General features: G+C 47.2%; 1 protein-coding gene across 4 annotated transcripts in view; it reads right to left on the reverse strand.

Moving 5' to 3' along the window:
• Nucleotides 1-23,429, reverse strand: part of TSKU (tsukushi, small leucine rich proteoglycan) — a 77,893-nt gene that overhangs the window by 48,809 nt on the left and 5,655 nt on the right. Inside the window, exon 1 of one of the 4 annotated variants that reach the window (XM_069640024.1) lies at nucleotides 6,978-7,172. The exons of the other annotated variants lie outside the window; for them this stretch is intronic. Within the exon in view, the coding sequence (XP_069496125.1) occupies nucleotides 6,978-7,017 (40 nt within the window). The 5' untranslated portion in view covers nucleotides 7,018-7,172. Of the gene's footprint in view, nucleotides 1-6,977; nucleotides 7,173-23,429 lie in introns of those variants that run through there. 4 annotated transcript variants of the gene reach the window in all.

Here is a 23,429-nt window from a genome sequence, read left to right on the forward strand (position 1 = left end):
CTTCTGTGCTCCCTCCCCACAGTACAAGCCGGGCTAGGCCTGCACCCCTATTGAGCCCATCCAGCCCAGTCCTCATACTCAGCACGCGGCCCTTCATTCCCTGCACTCTATGCATTCCCTGGCACTTGTCCATTTGGCCTCCCCTTAGCACTCGCCTAGCCCAGGGGCCCTCACCAACCCCAGCACCTGCGGGCTCTCCAATCCTACCTGCACTCAGTCAAGATGGATCTTAAGGTCCCCCAGCAGAAGGAGCTGGGAAGAGGAGGAGAGGCAAGAAGAGGCCAGGTCTGCCCATTCCGAGGAAGAAGGTATACTTGTCCTGCGGCCGATACAAGGTGGCCAGAGTAAGAGGCGACAGGCAAGACGCAGGGACATCATAAGTTACGCGATCGCTGCCTTTATAAAGGATAGAAAATAGCACAGAAAGGTAGCGCGGACTATGGCGGAAAGGCAATCGTACCAAGTAAAAATAAAAGGTAATTCAATTTAATCTAATTTCTTTCAGATAACTTTGGGTGTGAACAGCATTTTAAACTTTAGTATTCTGGAACTTTGGGGGAGAGCTTCACAGTAGCTCTACCTTTACAATAAATGTGACTGCTCCAAAAAGGGCATTTGAATGAAGTTTGAAAAATGATACAAAGAGTCAGGTTAAACTGATGTTACCCTCTCTTTTTGTTTACAGAAATGTACTAATAAAAGAACTCATAAAAATGAGAGAGACAAAACGAAAGAGGAATTATTAATCAGAGATATGTTTACTCAATAAGGAACTTAGGTGAGTACAACTAATAGGCTAATGTAATCACAGTTGCTCATCCAACACACCACCACTACTTAATTATTAAAATAATTTCAAACATAACTCATTCATTCTTTTCTTACTTTCTTTCATATTCTTTCTTTATTTAGCATCTCTCCTGATGAACCACGAGCATAAGACATGGCGAAACATGTGTTGAGAGGCAAAATAATTATCAGTTTGTGAATTAATGTTTGGAAAAAAGGATATTGCATGCTACTAATGCAAAAAATAAATATTACTTAAAAAGTGAACTTGCTGGTGTGACGGATTTATTATTTTGCCTGAAGCGCATTCCACATAAGTGTTTTCCAAAAAGAAAAAAAGGCAAGAGAGAATGCCTGCGGACCAGGCATTCAAAGGAAGAGTAGACCTGAGTGGGAATAATGGAAACAAGGATCCACTCAGGAAAGATCCAAGTCTATTTAACCTCCTGGCCTGTTGTGCCTGGGCACGGTGAGCATCTTGTAGCCTTCAGGGAGAAGTATGTCAAAACTTGTGACAGAGCTGTCCTTAAACCATATCTCAGTCAGAGCAAGAACATCAAGGTCCAGGAGGTGGCAGATATCAGAGCAGTGCTTGACAGCAGAGTGAGAGTTTAGTGTGGCAACATAGAGCAGGTTGCCACTCTTGAGGGTCTTATGGGGAGTGGTGCAGGGGACCAAGGAAGGCCCCCCCCCCCCACCAAGCGGCAAGAGTGCCCGAGAGATAGAGGTAGGGGGAGGAAGGGATGACAAGGGTGTCAGTGAGGAGGGTGCAGGCAAGGGAGCCAGTGTGAGAGGGGCCACACGATGCAAGGGAGCACCAGATGAGATGGCAATGGGTGGCCAGGGCAGCAGGGTGGAAGAGGCTGATGAGGTGTAGCGCGAGTAGGCAAGGGAGACAGTGAGAGCAACAAGGGGGAGTTGTGGGGGAGGTGGCGAGGTTGGTAGGAGGCAAGGTAGCCAAGGAAACCTGGCTGGCAGTAGAAGCAGGTGACAAGGGAACGTGTGAGGAGGAAAGAGGAACGTTGATAACACGAGGAAGGAGCCTATCAAAAAATAAGAGGTTGAGTGGAGGCCCTTGTACCAGGATGGTAGCATTCCGATAGACCTTTATGATGGCCCTGGAGGTGGAAAAGGAGGCAAGGAAGGCCTCCCAGCGGGTGCCACCATTTATGTGTGAGGAAGAGTAGGGAAAGAGCATAGTGGCCATATGGAGAGTCCATAGGTTGGGAGAGGGAACGACAGAATATGTCGTGAGAGTCTCTCTGGCGGAAGCACGGACGTAGGTGTCAGCAATGGGAAGACCTGGGTTGGAGGCCAGTATGTCCTCGAGTTTCTTCCTGCCAGACTTACCAAGAGGTGAAGGATAGGACCTTCCATGTTAATTACAATAAAATATTGAAATCGCAATTTCTTGCACTTTTTTTCCAGCACGTGTTGCCTAGCTTTGGGTCCATGCTGCTAAACCTCCATTTTTCAAGTATTCCTGCAGTCCAAACATCCAAAGACGCTGTGGGTATTAATGATTCATTGATTTAATTGTCCGTCTTATTGTTTTAATTGGCTATGGACGTGTGTTGAAGTTTTCCGTTGCTCGTTTTCGATGAGCCATTTTTGTGTGAACCGTCGTTTCAACTGTAAAGACATTTGCGTTTGGTTGGCCAGTTATGAACCATATCAGCTCCCACCCAAAAGCTCAGAATGGCGCCATCTTAACACTTTTACTTTACCAGGCTATGCAGATAGGCTGTTACTAGCCACTTTTTTATTTTTAAGCTGCTGTATGAAGAATTGCGATTGCATTCTTGGTACTTAGTCATTTTAAAACTGGTGCTGCATATTAGCTCACATTAAACACTAAAGGCCATTCTGTACTTGCGAACTAGTGGTGCAAGTCGCTGCCTTCATATTAAACTGCCGTAAACAATGTTAAATGTCACCGTAAACAATGTTAAATGTAACCTTGTTTTGTATTGGAGTGAAATGAAAATGTAAACATGAAATTCTTTCCAGGGCCACAAAATGACTGCGGTCGTCATACAATAGTGACGCAACCTGAGCCAAGGACCGATTAAGTATATGCGCTCCACGCAGGGTTTCTTCTCCTGCCATGCTACTGAAAGACAAATTCAAGGGATCATTCAAGTTTACCGCTCTATAATTTTTGAGAAATGTGCTTTTTAGCCGCCTTGACAGTAATGTTGGGACCAGACACAGCTGATGCATGTCAGTCACGTGTCATTTATGCCATGCACAACCCTGCAGAATCTTACACCAGGCATAAGCAATTCCCACAAGATGATTTGATCTCCCCCTCCCAAGACGATTTGATCGCCCCCCCTACCGCCCCTTCAAGTTAAGGGCATCAAGACCAGTATATTCGTGAGGTAGGAACATATTGAAGCAGAGTGAACGGTTGTATGCTGTGTTCACAGTTGAGATTAGTGAGAGGAAATGAGTTGTGTCTCGGATCAGACTCCACCCTCTCGACTCTTCATCCCTTGATTCAAAAGTTCAAGGGCGGGTGGTGCCAGTTTCCCAATAGCGGCACCGAAACTCTGGAACTCCCATCACCCTGCACATCAGAACTGAGCGCTCCCCGTCCCGATTCAAGTCAAAACGTGGTTGCTCAATAAATTCTAACCAGTGGGATTGCTTCCAGAAATGCCTGGGACGGTACAGTAACTACCCTCTCCTATGAAGTACGTTGACTGTATGATAACAAATGATGTCACTAATCCATGCTGTACTTAACCTCCCATGTACACAGATAAGTATGCCTTTGTAACCATGTAACCTACGCCGCGATACCTCCGGGTTCGGGCGTCTAACAAACGCTATAAAAGTCATACGACATTATGTGCAGGCATTTTGACTGTGCAAGGCATTCCATCTTGTAGCATGAATAGCTGGGAGGATAGTGCAGTGGGTTTGGCGCGGGGGTAATGCAGCGTTTGTGTATCCATTTCTCTGGGTGCATGTGTGCTAAGTGGGGCATGGTACATTAGGGTCACATCGGTTTAGACTATTTTTCTGAGGGATGCTCTGCTTCTCGGAAATGAAGAGCGTATCCTAGACTATAGGACTGCAAATGTTTGCGGAATATCCCAAACTCCTGACGGGCTGCCTTTACCAAACCACAGCCTTTCGGGAATCTGCCCATGCGAGGATAAGTGCACGCCCGCAAGTGGTGGTGGGATGACCACGGTAAGGAGTCACCGCGGCTGGGTGGAAAGGTTGGGTGAGTGGGATGGTAGTCAGGAGGGGAGTCACTGGATAGAAAGAAGCAGGGCCTGGAAGACCAGGGTTTCCCCTCACATGAGATTGTGGAGATGGATAAGGGGGGGAAATGGGGGCTAGAGGGGGGGGGGGTAACTGAGGGTTGCAGGGATGTCTACATGCATATGAAAAGGGTGCCTGGGCAGAGCGGCAGTGCCTAAACCGCACCAGGGGAAACCAGGCTACTGCAAAAATGACATGGATCCTATCCTAGAACACACTGGCAAAAACCGTTTTGTGATAAGTGTCCATGTGGAAATTAAATCTACCGCAACTTGGCAGGTGAGGTTGCAATATGCAGTAGCAAATAAAGCGGTGAACCGCTTTCCCTGTGTGCCTTCAGCTCCAGCTTTTGGAAAGATGTAAATGTTCACTGCCACCAGGGACTTCTTGTAATAGTGTTCAGCGTTTTCGTTTACCCTGTATTTGATTGGGTAGACCATGCGGTGCTTCTCCATTGAGATGCTAGGCTTGCGACAGTCTTTAATGTAGTATAAAGGAAGCCCTTTACTTTTCTTATTGCCCGCGTTGATATCATAGGACCCAGTCATCTTAGACTAGGATTAAATTATGGATATTTGCTGTTTATGGACGTTCCCACCCCGTAGCGGACAACTTGACAGTAGAGCTTAATAGTTGAATTTTATTAATCGAAACATCCGCCCGAAAACCTAAAAGCAAATGATAAGACTGTGCTGCGATTTGCATATTGTACCATAAGATCTTCTGTGAAAGAAGGTTTTTGCTGTGCATGAGTTTATCGTTTATGTTGGGGGTCAAAAAATGGGAAGCTGTGAGCTATTGGCAGGCACGGTCATGGACCTCCTCGGTTCTCCACACTGCACACCGTCCCATGCTTGCCAAGAGTAAATTAGTACTCACCGTTGGTTAGTGGCAAGAGCAATTTCTCTTTTTCTGCCTGGTTTACATTTTAAATGTGCCCCTTTTTTAACACTCCTTACTTTCTGGTGCTTAGAGGAGCGCAACTTGGGGAGTCTTGTTAAATCGGAATGAAAAGTGCAAGCTGTCACATGTTGCACTTACTCCCTCCGCTAGTCAGAAAGTGCTTGCTCCGTGGACCATTTCATGTTATGTGAACGGCTGACAGAGAACAGAACCCTATATTTAGGTGAAATAATTAACAGCTTTACTTGGGCATCTGTCCACGATTGGTGGCTCAAGCTCATAAGGGGCGAACACCTGAATCAAACTATTGCTTTCCTTTTCGGATGCCACCCTAATGTGCACATCTTAGCAGCTGGCTACAGATGATGGGTGTGCAGGCAAAGGTGGTAGATGTCTCGGCTATACAACACGACCAATTCGGAAGGAATAATCAGGATTCTTAAGAATTAACTGTTTCTAGAATGTTTTCTTTTTGGATGTTTAAACGCGATAATCAGTGTGTCATTTCTGATTGGAGGATCAAATGTTCACTTTGGTCAAGTGAAGGATGATTTGTGCTTGTGGATTTTTTAACTGTTTTCATTTTGTGAAGTGAACGGTTTTGTATAAACCAAGCACTAATAAATAAAAAGGCCAAGTTATTGACGTGAATGGGTTCTTGCGGTTTCTGGACAGCGAATCTCACAGGCACCGATCTCCAGCCACGCCTCGCTACCGCTTTATAGGCCCATCTATGCCGTAGCCGCGGTATTTAGTTAAGGCAGTGAAGGCATATCCTTTTTGCTAAGGCTTGTTCCATTTTCAGTAAATGCAGCCATGTCTTTCTGCAACCTTTGGCTCTCCAGATGTTTTCAACTGCAATTCCCATATGCACAGGGCCATCCTAGTCAATGGTGTAGGATCATTGGAGTTGAGGTCAAAACATGTAGAGAATGAAGAAAGGTTGCAGACCCTTCCCCACACACGCATCTGTGGTCGAGCCATCATCTTGGCCTGCAGCAGTTGGCAGCTTGGAATGCTGGCAGTAGAATTAGACCGTTCTTCTGAATTGGAAGCAATTCGTTTCAAACCTGCACCCCTCATCACATCCTTATTTGAAACTTTGCACTCCCCTCTTTGCACCCCGGTGCCTAAAAATGTAAAGTAGAAGACCAGTAAATGCCCTTCTTTTAAATGCAGCCTTTTTGCTCCATCATTAGCTCTGCCTCCTTAGCCCACATTCCAAACGCCTGCACTTGACCCCCACCACACACGGGTACCCTGGTGCCTATAAATTCAAAGAAGAACGTTAAACACCAAAACTATTGGCATTGCCAATGCTCGTTTTAAATGCAGCCTTTTGTGCTCCATCATTAGCCCTCCCTCCTTCGCTCACATTCCAAACCCCTGCACTTGACGCCCCCCCCTCCCGCCACCACCCACGGGTACCATACAGACTAGTATAGTACTTTACACAAAACGGCGCACACAAAGACAAAATAAAGTAGGGGAAAAAAATCAAACAGTGTTCTGCCAAGCCTTGGACATCCGAGACTCTCCGTTGCAATTAGTCTCATCTGTCAATTTTAAATGTCACAAAATGTTCACCTTTAAGCAAATTACAGAGTTATAAACACCAAAATGGTTTGAATAGGGGCATCGCTAAGTCAGGTCGGTTTGCAAAACATTGCAATACCGTTACATAGGACTCCTGCTGTAAAGGTTGCCTGCTCCAAGCAACACTGCCCACACAGAAACAAGCCCCAATTTGTATGAGTAATGTGCAAGTAAGGTTTCGTAAACCAAATCACAAGAAATGCATTGATCTGCAGGTTCAAATCCCACCAAGGTCGACTCACCCTTTCGAGGTCAATAAAGTGAGTACGAATTTCGATTGGGTAATGTATCTATATAGGCTCTACTTAAAGCGCTTTGGGTAAAAGCGTGATAAAAAAAAAGAAAAGAAAATCATAAAGAGCGTGTGTAGATAACAGAAGGTACCATGTATAGCGGCGTGAAGGACTAACCTCTATCCGCAGTCTTGTGTTCGGACTCGCAGCCTGGCATCAAATTGGCAGAAAAGCGTGTGGTGCACGGCAGCTGTACGCAGGCAAATGGTCCGCTTTTGCAGGAGGCAGCCCTGTCGCACCAACACAAAAAAGGGGTTATTTTCTAGGTAGGATTCCTGGAGAGCCCATCTGGGGGATGTGCTGGGCCGCCAGGAAGCCGGGCAACTTTTATCACAATCCTTTTATACTGCAGCCGTCGCTGGTTTCTCATCAACTCGGGAAGTTAATGATTTAACACCCAGCCACCCCCGCCCACAGGAATCAGAGAGGCGGCCTTCACCCCCCTCTCCCCCCACCTTCCTAAACCCTTACACAATGGCTGCGACAGGGGTATCCCGCGCGGCACGCGATTATCTCCGCGGGCACCGGATCCGTTCACCAGCAGCCGCTGAAAGCCGAGGCGCAGCGGGCACTGGTCCTCTGGAAGATTAAGCCGGGCATGCCAGGGCGCATAGCCATACAGGCTGTCCCACGGCATGTCAGGGCACCGGGCCCAAATGAGAAGCAGGGGGGCATGGGCTCTCCGCTACCAACGTGTTGCCTGGCATGGAATAAGCCCAAAAAGTGAAAGTGCGGGCTGGCCCCTGCAAGTTCCTAACTTGGCATGGAGCAGGCATAACAAGGGGGTGGGGTCGTCTGCCGAACTAGACTCTACCAGGGAACAGGCCGAATGAGCGAGTTAGTGGGCAGGCATTTTCGGTAGACTGACATGGGGATGCCAAGCAAGGATAGTAGGGGTTCGCGCTCTGCAAAGTTGCTCCTGGACTTCCAAGAAAAAGTTAAAGTGGGCGGGAACTGACGGGAACGACGTTCCCTTAATTTGTGGGGAAATCAGTCATCCTTCCCTTACTTGGAGCACCTTTGCAGGACGGCAGTGAAGGACACCTTTATTTAACTCCTCCTCTAGTGGGGATTTGAACACGCGCCAGGCTGCGCTGCTAACTCACCAGTGTCATGCCATGCTGCGCTATCTTGCAGGTGCTGGGCTGTTCTGGTTGATTTGTATAGACTGCCTGGACCATAACACCATTGCATGGCAGTAACAAAGCCCCGGTTCAATGCATTGCAGTCTGTTGCATTTTTTATTGGTACTGTTATAAACACAGCAGTAAGGAGTGGAGAAAAGGAAGGCATGGTGTGCATGGGTAAGGGAGTAGAAGGATGGGGGACAGGAGTTCCACTATTCCCCCCAGCCCCAACTTCGACCACTGCTCCCAGGCACAAAGTGCCATTCCGCGGTTGTTGTCTTAATGCACTTCCCTGCGCTCTTTTGGACTCTCACGTATACCGGTTCTTTTGCCCTTAGGCATAGAAGTGATGCTTAACACATGTGAAAAACTATCACCATAACCAGGCTTGGCCAATACCGATGTTTTGTGCCAACGAAAGGGGCTAGGGGGCATTCGGCGATAAGGCGTTACAGCCAGGGGCACCACCAAGGGGTGGCCATGGCCACCCTTATAAAAATGCCGCCCCCCCCCCCATTGGCCACCCTGCGATAAAGCAAAAAACATTTGTTTTGGTTTTTTTGCACTCAACTGTTCATGGACAATAACATGCCCAGTTCAGTGCGAAAAAAAGTATTTTTTACTGCGGCCTCCGCCCGCGATGGTCTATAGTCAGAGTTAGAGGAGGACCCGGAAATAAACACAGCCTGAGCCTGGATGCGCGCATTTCTGCTTTGGCTCGCGCTTCCAGCCATGCTGCGTTTATTCCAGGTTTCCTCCACAGGGTGCATGGATCGTAGCCCATTCCCTATGGCCCCTAACCCCCTGAAAAATGCCCAATTCCGGCTAACAAGTAAGGAAATTGTGCCTAAACATATGGCTGGCCTATAAATCTTGTTCAGATTGGTTGACAGAGCGGCGAGAACAGCCGACCGAAAAGCTTTGGCCCGTACTCGACAAAATGGCAGCTGGGTGCTGAGGACCCACTCAACAGCTGCAGCGCCGCATCCATGGAGGGTCAGAGAGGAGAGTGCTCCATGACCCCAGGGTGGGAGCAGAATTTTGTCCCGCGCTGAAAGGAGAGGCAAAGGTTCTTGCTGCCGGCTCCCGGCGTCCGACGCTGGGGACAGACTAGAAGCTCCAGCTCCGTGACAGGTTACGCAGCGGGCTGTCCTGGGACCGCCATCAGGCTCTGAATCTACCGCCGGAGAGCAAAACATATGGCGGGGGCCCACTGACCCGGAGAGCGGCACGCCGTGTCCTGTATGTGAGATTCTACCCACGGGTGGTACGGTATGATGGGGGAGGAGTCAGGGCAGGGCCCCCGTTCCCCGGGGGCTATTTACCATGCATACTGAGAGGAGCGTCCTCCTGACAAAGAGGTTGGCAAATGTATGAATGGGATCCAGCACTTCGAGAATACACCCATTCAGGAACCGCGTCCAGCTCTCCAGGATTGTGCTATTGTGCTACAACATTCAGGCTACAGCATATTACTCTCTCTCTCTCTCTCTCTCTCTCTCTCTCTAGAATACCCTCAAAAAATGGATTGATGGAACTGGTATGACCCAATCCTATGGAGCTTCTAGCGGGTGCATTATTTGCTGCCTGCCTGTCTGACATCTACAAGGCTGCAGCCCACTCACCATAGAATGGAATCCGAGAAAGCTACACCCACCTGGTGATGCTTACAATCAAGGAGGGAAGCAGCACACCACAAAAGTCAGAGTGGCTCTGGGAGAGTGGACTGATCACCTCAAAAGATCGGAACAGTGGTCAGGGTGAAGCCATACAACATCAACTACGTCCTGAGTGGACACGGCAAAGGTGGGTCACCCCCCTCCATTGAGACTGGCTTTATGTCTACAGACAGTGACCCTGGGTACTTTCTGGGGTGGGGTCAGCACTGGTAGCAGAGATCTGACCGTAACAGGCATCAAAGAGGCCGAACTGACCCAAAGCAAGCACAAGAGGTGAGCTGAGGAATAATTCACCAGAAGGGGATAGAAGAAGACACGGCACATGCCAAAACCGCGAGTCCCTGCAGAGGCGAATTGGGAGTAGGGCTGAGGGCCCCTACCGTGGTGCGGCTAGCATCTACCCCAGACAAACTTGTGCCAGCCCATGCGCAATATTTTTGGATTGGCAGTGGCACTGCACGCAAAGGAGACCTGGGCTGAGGCGCCAAGAGATTCCACCAGGCAGGCAAGCAAGCACTTCAGAGGAGCTAAGAGGTACGCAAAGTGTCTAGAGATACAGTCTGAAGTGAAACTATACAAGACACCACATGCGCAACGTCATTGAGCTAATCGCCAGTCACCTTGCAAATCTGTGACACCTAAAGCAAGCAACACAATAAAAAGCACCCTTTGCAAAACCCAACTCAGGACCATTGTCGGCCACGACCACAACAACCCTGTGCTGGAAAACCGCAGCGCGGAAATGGGGACTTCGCAGCTACCTGGGGCCCATGTCTCCCATTTGGAACAACCCAGACTTCTCCCCTGGTAACCCACCTCGAGACTTCCACGCATGGATAGCAGGGGGCCTGGCAAAAACCAGCGACTTCATGGAAGAGGGCTCCCCCATCACCTTCGAGAGGTGTAAAACGAAATTCGGAGTGGGTGAACGGGAAAGATTCCGATACTCGCAAATCAAGCATTGGTTGTCCCACAGAGGGACTCGGGACAAATGCTCGAGAGAGCCAACAGCCCTGGAACTCACGCTAACATCCCCGACCAACAAAGGTAGAATCTCCACCATATACCGACTCCTCGACAGATCGGACCCAGCAAAGAAAGAAAGATATATGACGGAGTGGGAAAAAGATATTGGCCGGGAAATAACAGTAGAGAGTTGGGAGCAAATTTGGTCCAGACTACATAAAAGCTCGCAATGTGTCACGAACAAAGAAGGAGGCTATAAGCTGTGCTTCAGATACTACATCACCCCCACACAAATCAATAAAGCCAACCCGGAGTTTCCCGCTGCATGCTGGCGAGGCTGCCAATCCCCCGGCTCCCTCTACCACTTAGTATGGACATGCCCAAAGGCAGAAATATATTGGAAAGAGGTGCTGAAGCACATAAAGGAAATAACCGGCCTCTCAATCCCATGGGACCCAGGCATCGTCCTTCTGGGCGAATCCGGCGACGGAGCATTCCCAATCACAGGCCATATCGCCCGCCTCTGCAACCATCTACTACTGGCCGCGAAGATCGCAATGGCTCGCTTATGGAAAGACAAAGGGGGCCCCTCAATTGCCCTATGGTGGGCCAAATGCTGGGAGATCGCTGTATCGGAGAAAATCACTGCAATACGCTCCGACTCCTTAAATAGAACCCTAAACATATGGGACCCCTTCCTTGACTATGCGTCCAAATACCCAACCCTCACCAGGAGGCCGCCACTCACCAGATGGCTCCAATGCAGTCCTCTCTACTGATCCCCGTCCAGTCCCCGAACAATCCAGAAATTAGAAGAATAATCACCCAGATCTCGCCCGCCCAACCGCCGCATTCAGGATCCACCCTCTCTCTCCTCCACCATATGACTCGAAATAGACTACAAAAGCACTAATTAACGCTGATATTGACCTGTACTGCGTTGTTGCATGTAATGTACTATCTTGTAAAAATCAATAAATTGTTGTTGAAAAAAAAAAAAAAGCACCCTTTGAAATATTTGCTCATACCCATTATGTCTAATAGCTTTATTTTGCTAAAAAAGTAAAGTTTGCGTTAATGTCCTTAATTGAATTTTCTTAAAACCATACGCAACACACTGGAGGTTTGTGACAAATATCCAAACCTAAGTGAGTTTACTAGACAGCTTCTTTTATTGTGCGTCTTAAAGCACTGAAAATAAAGTGGGTAAATAGATAGTTTGCCTTTTGCATTTTATAGTTTTCCATTCAGGATGTGGAAAATAAAAGAACTCTGATATTATTGTAACTCAACATGCTGCTATAAGGATTTATGTTGTCATGATGCTTTATTATGCAATTTGTGTATTTTGCAAGTAAACTCGATAAGACAGTATTATTGTAGGCCTTCATTCCCAAAACTTTATTATTTCTGCTCACGTAAAGCGTGGAAGAAGGTGGTTGTGCCTAAATTGGAGAGTGGGTTAAAATCCCGGCTTCGCTGTTTAGCCTAAGCATGTGATCCTGGGCAAATAATGCAATCTCATAACATTTAAGCCAAGGTACTAATGACATTGTTTATTGACATCTACAAGTACTTGCAAAAATGAATCTATTTTCATTGCTTCTTGACAACATATACGCTTCCATAGAGTCACACACGAGACGTTTCCCTATCACGTTAATTACATCTAGCTTAGATCGAGCTATACGCCACCGTCATGCGCAGATAGTCATCACGTCACACGCTGACGTGTGTTAAATGTGACGTCATCACACCATGACGTGGTTTCATCACAATATAAATGGATGGCCATTTTGTAAACACGAACACCGAGTGAAGCGGACTGGCGCTTTTTCTACGGGTACAAATAGAACCCTTTAAGAGACGAGTTATAATAGACCTACGGGGATGCACTGGTTTCATTTTTAGACACCATTGCAATGACTCCTTGATACTTCCTTACATCACAAAGATAGTTTGATGCATTATATTTTTTTTGACTACTCCTACTAGGGATATACACCTAAGAAGGACTGCCCATTGAGTGGATTTAAAACCCTACACTTTGACACTGAGTGGAGCTCCTGCACCAAGTCCAATTGCTTACAATTGGAAGTTTAAACTACCTAAGTTTGGGGCATGGACCCGAGACCTCGAGGTAATTACAATGTTGAAACAGTTCTAATGACAGATAAACCGAGAAATGATAAATCAGAGGTACTTTGCTATGAGATCTATACTTTTATATATTCCTTCTTCCATTATCTTTTTGATAAAAACAATTATCTGGTGTTTTCAAATGATTTTTTAGAATTGGTTAAAAGTTATAACGTTACTAATCAAAGTGAATGACATTCTGAGTGAACCACATCATAATCAGATCCCCTAGAGAGAGGTGACCATCTAGGCGATCATTACTGCAATAAGTGATTATGACAATATGACAGAATGTATTACTAAAAATATAGAATCTAACTATAGCATTATATGTTATAGTTGATTGAGAAAAAAAGATAAAGAAAGAAAGTGTGAAAGTGGGAGAACAACTCCTGAAGAAGGGGATCAAACTTAACCCCGTAACACGTCGAGCTAATGCCATGAACATTTTTTACCCACGAGTACCAAGAGGTTCTAAGAAAGGAAATTGCATAAAATTTCAGAAAGTGCATTTTTTCCAGTATGCTGTTAATACCGAAATTAATGTTTTGTTGTAACAGCATGAGATGAACAGTTGATGGATTACAGTAACAATGTATTAGAAATATACAAAGAATTTTTTACAAAAAACTGGTTTCCTAAATCTTTTTGTTTCGAATAATTAAGTCAAGTGTTATAAATATTGATTGTATTTGCAATTAAAAGGGTGTGCAGGGGACGGGAGTGTTCCATAAGTGTATGGACACCTGTTTTTTCAAATAATGCAATCTCACCCTGACTGCAACTGCAAAAATTGGAGCGATTATGTTTCGCCCTTACAATAGGACAGTTTTAATAAGTGTCTGGATAAATTAGTGTACCCTGGTGCTTCTCTGCTAGTGGCTCCAATACTGTCACATATCATTGCACGATTGCTGCACTGGCCCTCCTCTAGTCTCCAATCACTTGATTGGACAGGCAGACAGTCTCTCCAGCCAGTCAGTGCACCAGAGTTTCTAGTACAGCGTACTAACTGTGGTTGAACCAACATTACATTTTCTCCCCTGTTGCTCCCAGCCACTGAAGTTGCTTGTGCCGTCCAGAGTACTGCCCCACACTCTGCAATATCCTGTTATGCTAGGATATCGAGCCTTTCATTGCACACCATCTGCCATTTTCACACTTTCTAGGAGCTTCAGAATCTGCAAGTAATAGGGTAGGGGGCAAATGCAGTAGCAGAGGGATCAGGCCAAGATTGCTCTGTTACAACATTGATGTTTGCAGATCTTAAAAGATATTGCTCTGTATGGTGAGCATTTTAGATATTGTGTCAGCTGTGTGGAGCACTGGTTATGTGCCTTTCAGGTAGATAAGGTACTTGCTTGTATGATTGACAGAAAATTGAAGCGTTTCGCTTCTTGTTTTTGCCATCAACTCCCCAGAGAGCCAAAGGCCAAAGGAGGGATGTACCAAAGGTTCACCTGAAAGGGAGCCAAGGACCACAGGAGAGTTCACCAGAGCAGCCCAGGACTAGACGGGCAACTGAACAGAGAGGTTCACTTTTACTTTATTCCATTTTGAATTTTTGCTGTAAGCTGAAACTATTGAACTGGAGTACAATTAGGAAGGACAGGACTTGTGAGGAGGGACACTCAAGGGTGTTTTATTTACCAGCCTACTGACAGACCATGGCCATCCTATGGACAATCCCACCCACTACCTGAAGAGTGAGAGTATTCCTAAGAAAGTCTAACTTTTGAACTGCCTGGTATGTTGTATGTACACTGGCAGGTAGTGACTTTACCTGGGTGGTGTTCTCAGTGAAACAGAAAATAGTAAAGGAAAGGTGTTGCTCAAACTTACAAGTAACATTCTGAAAACTAATCGGGGATAGCAGAAGAGCTGCCATTTCAGAAACTGAAAAATATGCCTTTTGGTAGAGCCTTATCTTAACATCAACCTGACTTCCCTAAGATTCTTTTATGGCGACCAGTGCCTAAAATGTACCACTGGGCCTGGGCCCGAAAGCAGTGGGAAAACCAGGTGCACTGTGCCAAAGCAGACAGATCAGCAGGAGAGAGGGGGAGAGCATGTAGAAGCAAAGTGGAAGGTCTTGAGATGCTTCCGGAACCAGAGATGGTTCTCTTCGCGTTTCAGAGTGGCAGGGTGGCTGTTCCAGAGGAGGCCCCTGCTGAAGAAAGATCTGCCACCAACTCGTTGCTTGGAGAAGCGACTGACCCTGATAGAGTTGGAGTTGGCGGAGCGAAGAGCTCGAGTGGGAAGGCATTTACGGAGGAAGAGTTGAAGGTATTTTGGACTCGGGCCTAGGAAGCCCTGTGGACAATGCAAGTGGTCTTGAATTTAATCCTTGCAGCCGCTGGGAGCCAATGAAGAGATTTCAAGACCGGAGAGATATGATCCCAGGGCTCAAGGTAAAGGACAAGTCTCACACAAACAGGATTGTGGAACTCAAAATGTTAACTGTACTGGTATTAGTCTATGCGCATCAGATAAATTAGTTAACTGTTAAATAATAAATGGAACTATATCAATATGCAATTCCTTAACTCTCATATATACATAGTTTTCAACTGGACTACATACTACATCGGCATAATAGATTTCCTGAAATTCAGTATGTGTTTGTTTTGGTGTGCCACCCCAAGATTTCCTGTGGCCTCAATCAGGCCACCCCTATAAAACATTTCTGGGGGCGCCACTGGTTACAACTCATCCTCTCATGGCCAATTTCGATCGGGTTTGACATGGACAAAAAGGATACATAATTCTGAATTAACAGTTTGCTATTTTTTTTAGAAAACGGTTTGAGTAATAGGTGGAAGGAGGTGTAGCTTATGGACATGTGTGACACGTGAAACATTTTAAGCGGCACTGCTCAAAACAATCCGCTGTTGGCACTGACCCACGGAACAGCCCCTCTGCCCCCCCCCCCCGCCTTGCATTCCCCCATGGGCCAGTCAGAGGGGGATTTCAATGACCACTCCCCACTGGAAATCCCATCTGCCCCCGCAGAAGTCCGCACACAAAGTGTGTGGGTGGGGTGCTTCGAGACGCATAATCCGGGGCACGGTGTGTCCCCCTAAAACTCGTCCTCAATCTGGACAGCAGAGAACAATGGAACATGGGGTGGGGGGAGCGCGTGGGACTCTCTGCCGCACACTCCGAGACAAGCTTATCCGGCAGAACGCAATCGGCCTCTCTGGCACCGTGAGTAAACCATCCGCCTGGGCGACGGTGTAGGGCTGCAGACAAGACAGGGCCGTCTGGGCTGTGGGGGAGGGGCAGAATGACATCTTGGGAAATAATGATGTCCAGGGACTGAAAGGAAACCGCCCAGGCCCTCGCGAACCACACACGGAAGAAAAGGTTAAAGCCAGATGTGGATGTAACAGTCGTACACGAGCAAAAGGCTACTGGCCCATAGGGAGTGGAATGGCCTATAGGGAACTCGGGAGAGTTCCCGGTAGGCCTCTGCACCCGGGTCCTCTTGTTTGGTAACCCGTTTCATTTACAGTGCCTCGTTTGGTTCTCAGACCCCCTCCCTTACCCCCTTTATAATCTAAAAGACAAACAGCCACAGCTGCACATGGCCACCGTCCGAGGCCTTAATCCTCTACTTTACACCTCTCAGACAGAGCATTTACAACAGGAAGTGGTAGGTGATGGGAACAGGTAGCTGAGAATCCGTGCACGTTCCTCCCTTCTTACTGCTGTATAAACACTAGGGGTGCAGAGACACATACAGACTGTGTGAAACAGGGACCTTGAAAGTGTTCACCTTCCACGATTTGAACCTTTATACCTGGTAAAAGCAGCGAGATACCATGGCAATGTTTTATATGCTCACCCCCCCCACACTCTGTGGAATTTGAAATGAGTAAAGGCAATGGTCTGCGTTTTCGGGTTACTTTTCCACTATAAGGTGGCAGGGGGGGAACTCCAATTGCACGGAGACGATATTTGGTGCAAAAGTGCAAATGGAAGTAGTCCACTTCATGCAATTTTAGATTCAAAACAAACTGACCCCCCCCATTAAAAAAAAAAATATATATATATATATATATATATACATACACATACACACACACACACGTTTCTACAATGATTTTGATCTCAGCTGCGTGTTTCGTGTGACGTGGGTCTTTTTAAAACCAAAATCTTTAAATAGGGATTATTATTTTCGGTCTTCAAACCCAAACATTGACGCATATAGGTACACACCTGAGCTGGAAAGATACAGGACCAACTCCTTTAGGCCCAAATCCTGGATTCACCACTTAGCCAGAGGGCGTGATCCTGGGCACATCATTTAATCTCACTGTGCTTAATTTTTCAAATGAAGAAACCTCTCGAAAAATAACGTCACTAGGTTACACCTGAAAGGACTAGCCTTGCGCCACACCTGAAAGTCCCAACTCATGTTCACTAGGCTAGCCTTGCTCCACACCTGAAAGTCCCAACTCATGTTCACTAGGCTAGCCTTGCTCCACACCTGAAAGTCCCAACTCATGTTCACTAGACTAGCCTTGCGCCACACCTGAAAGTCCCAACTCATGTTCACTAGACTAGCCTTGCGCCACACCTGAAAGTCCCAACTCATGTTCACTAGACTAGCCTTGCTCCACACCTGAAAGTCCCAACTCATGTTCACTAGGCTAGCCTTGCTCCACACCTGAAAGTCCCAACTCATGTTCACTAGGCTAGCCTTGCTCCACACCTGAAAGTCCCAACTCATGTTCACTAGACTAGCCTTGCGCCACACCTGAAAGTCCCAACTCATGTTCACTAGGCTAGCCTTGCTCCACACCTGAAAGTCCCAACTCATGTTCGCTAGCCTTGCTCCACACCTGAAAGTCCCAACTCATGTTCACTAGGCTAGCCTTGCTCCACACCTGAAAGTCCCAACTCATGTTCACTAGACTAGCCTTGCGCCACACCTGAAAGTCCCAACTCATGTTCACTAGGCTAGCCTTGCTCCACACCTGAAAGTCCCAACTCATGTTCACTAGACTAGCCTTGCGCCACACCTGAAAGTCCCAACTCATGTTCACTAGGCTAGCCTTGCTCCACACCTGAAAGTCCCAACTCATGTTCACTAGACTAGCCTTGCTCCATGCATACAGATATGGACTAGTCACCATGCTCCATGCATATAGATATGGACTAGTCACCATACAAAGTAGCGGATGATTTTTCCAAATGTGTAAGTGGTTGCATTTCCAATCAAAGTTGCTGTTCCCCTTGGCTCTCTCCTGTATCTTAGCCCCTTCCCTTGCACCCCCAATTCAATTAAAAATGTCCCTCAAAAAAGATGCACAATATAAAATGTTGTGCTGCAAAATATTTGTTAAGCCACAACATGGCCCATTCCATGCTGTAGTCTTCAATGGGTCTGTCTTTCCCTCGCCCCCCTCACCCCCATGATGCTGGGACCGGCGGCCCCTCCCCGGTGGCCTGCTGCGGGTAGCCACAGTACAGGGAGGCATTGCTCGAGCGCACTGAAGCTGTGAGGGAGGAAGAACCAGGGGCCTCGTTGTGTGCCCTCACAGGGTAGGGGGAGGCATTATCCTCGAGTATCCCCAGCCAGTCCAAGAAGACATGGTTGGGGCACGTGTACTGCACGGGAGTGTTTGAAAGTGAGAACGATGATGGTAAGGGTGAGCAGATGATGACTGGGGGCTAAAGGGGGCAGAAGGAATAGAAACGGGGTGGGGGTAGATTGATGTTTTAACACCACTCGTCTTGCTTCTCTTTTGCTCTGCATTTGTACTTTTTTTGTTTAAAGAATAGCTCAGTGGTATGCATGAAGCTTGACTAAAGGTTTCCTACCCTTTATTCTTCGAGCAGGATCAATCCCGGGCATGTGCTGCAGCAAAGGCAGTGTCTCATACAATAGGTTGAATAAAAGTTTGATACCTTTTATTCCTGGGTCCCGATTAACTGCAGGCTCAGGCATGTGCTGCAGAAAAAAAGCAATTCCTCTTACAGGGAAGCAGAGGGGATGGAAGGTGGAGAGAGTAGCATTTGGATGGCGAGAAGGGGTGGGGCTTTATGGAAGTTAAAAAAGGGCGTGGTCATGGAAAGAGAAGAGGGAGCAGATGGAAGTGGAGAGCAGAAGATTTTGGAAGGCGTGGCTTTCCCATTTGAACAAATTGAGAGATCCTGGGCAAATCACTGTATGCCAGCAAAACATGGCAGGAACGTGTTAGTCTCACAACAAATGAAAAACATGAAACATTTAAATTGTTAATCATAGTTGCATCCATGTCAGCGATCAACTCCCCCCTGCCCCACCCTGAGCTGTACATACACATCCCACTTACCCGGGGGGCCCTCTGCTTATCTTGGCCGCAGGGTCCTTTACCGCAAATATGCTAGTGGCTATAGGGCAATAGGTGGTTGTGGGCATCGCAGGCGGGGTGACAGATCACAAACTAAAGGTTTCATGAGGGCTTGTGGACATTGGTTTGATAGCTCAGCATGTTAAGTGCTTGCCCAATAACAGTCTGATCGGCAACCACAGGTGCACATTTCGAGAGGTCAACCTCAGTAATTCATCCTTCCAATGAAACATAAGTACCATTAAAAATGGGTAATAACATCTATTAGAACATGGAATTCATTATTGGCTGCCTCTCAGCCAATCATAAGGTTTAGAATGCAGTCAATAACTACTGGTATTGACTGTTTTCAGGGCATTCTGACTTACAATGCAGGCGGGAAAGCCACAGAAAGCTTTCCCAGAGTTCAAGAGACAGCACACCTATTTCCCAGCAAGATTTCTTTCAACAAGACACCCTAACCCAATCAATTTAACAGAACAAAGTGAAAGCTAAAGCATGGGACAATGATTTCACTTCTGTAAAGTAAAAACATTCACTTTAACATTATTACTTGCGATAACAAACGATTTCCAATGTATGGCCCTCAGTTACACTTCAAGCCACAATTTGGAAATAATCCATCATCCCGTGATAACGGCCACTCTCTTGCGCTATAAAAAGCTAGATCATTTTAGCACTTAGAAGCAGGTGGAATCCAGCTTGAAGTGCTACATGCACTTGAAACATTATCATCCATGGCCTGGATACATTAATACTGAATATGCCAACATTGAGAACACAGACATTGCAGAACATACATTATGCTAAAACACACAGGGGGGAAAAAGGAGCACACACAAGCCCTCAACTCTGGACAATTTACTGGAGAGGTCAGTAGCTCCTTTGTATTTACGGTTAGTTGGGCTTTATATTTAAAAAGGAGAATATCTACATCTACAGCTCTCAACTGTTTCTTAAAGTTTCTGTGGTGCTCCGCAAATAGGAAAAACAGTGGCAGGGAGGGGGGGGGGGGGGGAGTTTCTGAAAGTGGAGTCTCCCGTTCAGATTTGCCCTTAATCGCCAAATCCCTTTCCCCAATATACTTCAATATTTGACTTCACATTGCCACGTGGAACTATTGCAAATCCCTTTTTGGTTTCATAAAAATGTAACCAGTTTATGTTTTAGTAAAGAAAATAGGTAAACATAACACCTCTTTATGTTTGTTGGTTTGGTTCGTGGAGACTGGGGGAACGAAATGTGCAAATAAAGAAAGAAACAGAATCGGTGAAAGCCAGGCTTAAAAAGTTCCAGCCGGGCAGCCATCTTGCATCCTGTGGCCCAGGTCTGATGAGGAGCATGTCGCAGCCACCCATTGCGTAATCGCACCCAATGGCGGCCCGGGCCATGCCACAGAGGGGAGTGTACTGCACCCTCAATTATCAACCTGAATCCCCACATTAAGGAACTGGATCGGTGGGCCCAGTGGGCTCTGCTGTATCATGTTTTGTAGGTCTGTGTATGGTTACACTGAAAAATAGAAGCTGCAGGGTGTATGGAGCCCTTTGCGTCTACGGTCACATGGTGTCTTTAGAATCCAAAGGAGACCTGAACGCGTTGAAGCAGCGGCACCTAACCGGTGGCATAGACATATGCCATAACCTGGCTACAGAGCACACAAGCAGCATCACTGCAGCAAAAACCTTGAAGACATGCCCCAGACAGTGCCTGCATGGCAAAGCTGCAGGCCTGCAATCGTGGGTAGGGGAAATGCACTTCTGCATGGCCGCAGGCCATGCCATGGCAGGGTCTGTTGGGTGTATCTACAGGCGTGGCTGCCAGGGTCACTAGGCAGGAGACCGGTCCAAAAGTCACATCCTGGCCTACAGACCATATCCTGCAGGTGCTGTTCACAGAGAAGTCACAGCCTAGACACAATGTGCACAGGGGATGGCCAGCGCGCACTGCAGACAGGGCTGCGGCCTACAGGCAAGACACAGCACGTGCCTCGTGGCCAACATTGCAAATGACGTAACATGATGAGGCCTAATAAGGGCTAAACATGTTAACATTTGGCATGGATGTTTGCCATGTCTATGAGATTGGGGTACCCCAAACAGGGGACGTGCGCAGGTCATGCTTAGGTTACTGCTTCCATCAACATAGCAGTACCCCCCTCTGGTGCTGGCACTTGTCTGATTGTCTGATGGTGAAGTAGTAAAATAGTAGTATTAGGTTGGGGGGGCGGGAGGGGGCGTGTCATGCCTCTAGGCAGTGGTTAATTTGTAAACAAATATGCCAAGGCCCAAATATTTTCTAGCACTGCTGTGACACTGCGGGTGGGCAGTTCCCCACCACCCATAGCTGCTCTCCACAGTGTCGACATATTTGGGGTTACAGTGAAGCTGCACCAACTATCACAACTTCATAATTAAAGTGAGTCCTGGAACACCCCCACAAATGATGCACTGCTATAGGGCACCAGGTCAGGCCATTCCCTGGGGACGATGGGGGCCTGTGGCACAGCCACAGGGGCAATAACCAGAGCACATGCCCCTGCTCCATGCCCGATCTGCACCGCAGCTAGGGGCACTGCACCCGGGGTTAGCTGCATGTTCCAGATGCAATAGAGAAATGGAATGGTGAAGTCCCTGCATGTGGGTGCAGGGGACTAAGTCAGATCATGTGGGTATTGGTGCCCCTGGTCTGTTCATAGAGATATGGTGCTGGGGCGGGCGAAGGTTGCATGTAGTGTCTTGCGTGCAGCACGTATGGGGCACTACTACACCGACGACACAGCAAACCTTTCATACGGGATAACACTTCAATGTCAGCTTCTTCCCAGAAAGAATACCTATTTGGTAGAAGGTTTTCATTATACATAGACAATTAGCACCCCCTCCCTCCCCCCCCCCCTCCCAATAGCCATTACTGGAAAATTACTTCCAGTTCAGAGATAAACTGGCAATAATAATAATTTAGCATTTATATAGCGCTACAAACCCTCTGGTATCTGAGCGCTGCTTATTGTTACCCACGGTGTGTGTGCTCATTTATCAAGCTCGGAAGGGTGAAAGGCTAAGTTCAGCCCTGCCCGGATACGAACCTGTGTCGGCAGGCTCTGCAGGAATGTCAAAGCGAGCGCTCTACTCGCTGTGCTATCTGACCAGCAATGTATTGTGGGATAGGCAACTTGGATCAAATGTCGTCTTTGTTCCAGGAGAATGTCTGTCTATAGTGCAGTGCTATTTTATACATAGTATTTTTCAACCCAAGTCAGACATCTCTCAAGGACTGTGACAAATGCAAACATGTTTAGCCCTTATTAGGCCTCATCAGAATAGTATAGTCGAAGGCATTTTCCTAGAGCAAAGAAAGAACTGGAGACGAGCTTCCAGTAATAGCTACTGGGTGGCACTGTGCTCAGTGTGACTTGGCTTAATGGCTATTCCACTATCACATTCCAGGTAGCCCGCCCTCCTCCCCCACGCATCCTGCAAGCCTGTTAAACCAACCATAACGTTGCTTGCGTTTGCTCAGCATAGGGGCTGGCAACCTCTGGCTTAGAAGATGGTATGGAGTACAACTCCCATCAGTCCTAGGTAGCATAGACAGTTGGAATGGTGTTTAAGGAAGTTATACTCCAAAACTCAGGACAGCCACGGTTTGCAGGCCCCTGGCACGGGGCTTGCAGCAAACTGTATGCTATGTGCGCCTCCCCGAAAGAACCAATGAGAAAGCACTTCTAAAACAAGAACTTTCAAAGCCAGAGTTTAAGCTTTTCAGTAGACATGGGATCTGCATTTTCCAGACACCGCCATAATGATGCTATCTTGGCAACAGCGGGAAAATGGTGCCAATACCTGGGCATGTGAGGGCAGAGCCTGGACAATGCATATACAAGAGTCAAAACTGTTGGTGTTGCCAATGCTTGCATTTGAACAAAAATGTAGTGCAAGGACATATGAAATTATACATGTACTGCTTATAAATGAAGTGGCTAGGCACATTTGTTTAAGACAGTTGTATGACGCCAGTGGCTGGTGTGTAGCTGCAGTTAAGCCATTCACTTTCAGAAAGAAAGAAATGCTCAGAAAGCAGAGCTAGACAACTAGATGCCAGGGTAATGTGTTTTGGGCAGGGGAGGCAGATACTGGGATGGTACGGCCATAAGCGGTCAATCCATGGGTGAGCAACGAAACCGCCTCAGACTGTGTCCATCCTCACATCTCATCTTCATGGGGATAACTACTGTCTGGGGGCGTGGGGGTTGGAGTACAGGGCGAGCCTGTGGTAGGTCCAACTTCTAAGGCCACGTTATGGCCCTGAACTCAG

The sequence above is a fragment of the Ambystoma mexicanum genome, chromosome 7q (genome assembly GCF_040938575.1).
Source record: "Ambystoma mexicanum isolate Mex_15411 chromosome 7q, UKY_AmexF1_1, whole genome shotgun sequence".
Taxonomy (NCBI): domain Eukaryota; kingdom Metazoa; phylum Chordata; class Amphibia; order Caudata; family Ambystomatidae; genus Ambystoma; species Ambystoma mexicanum.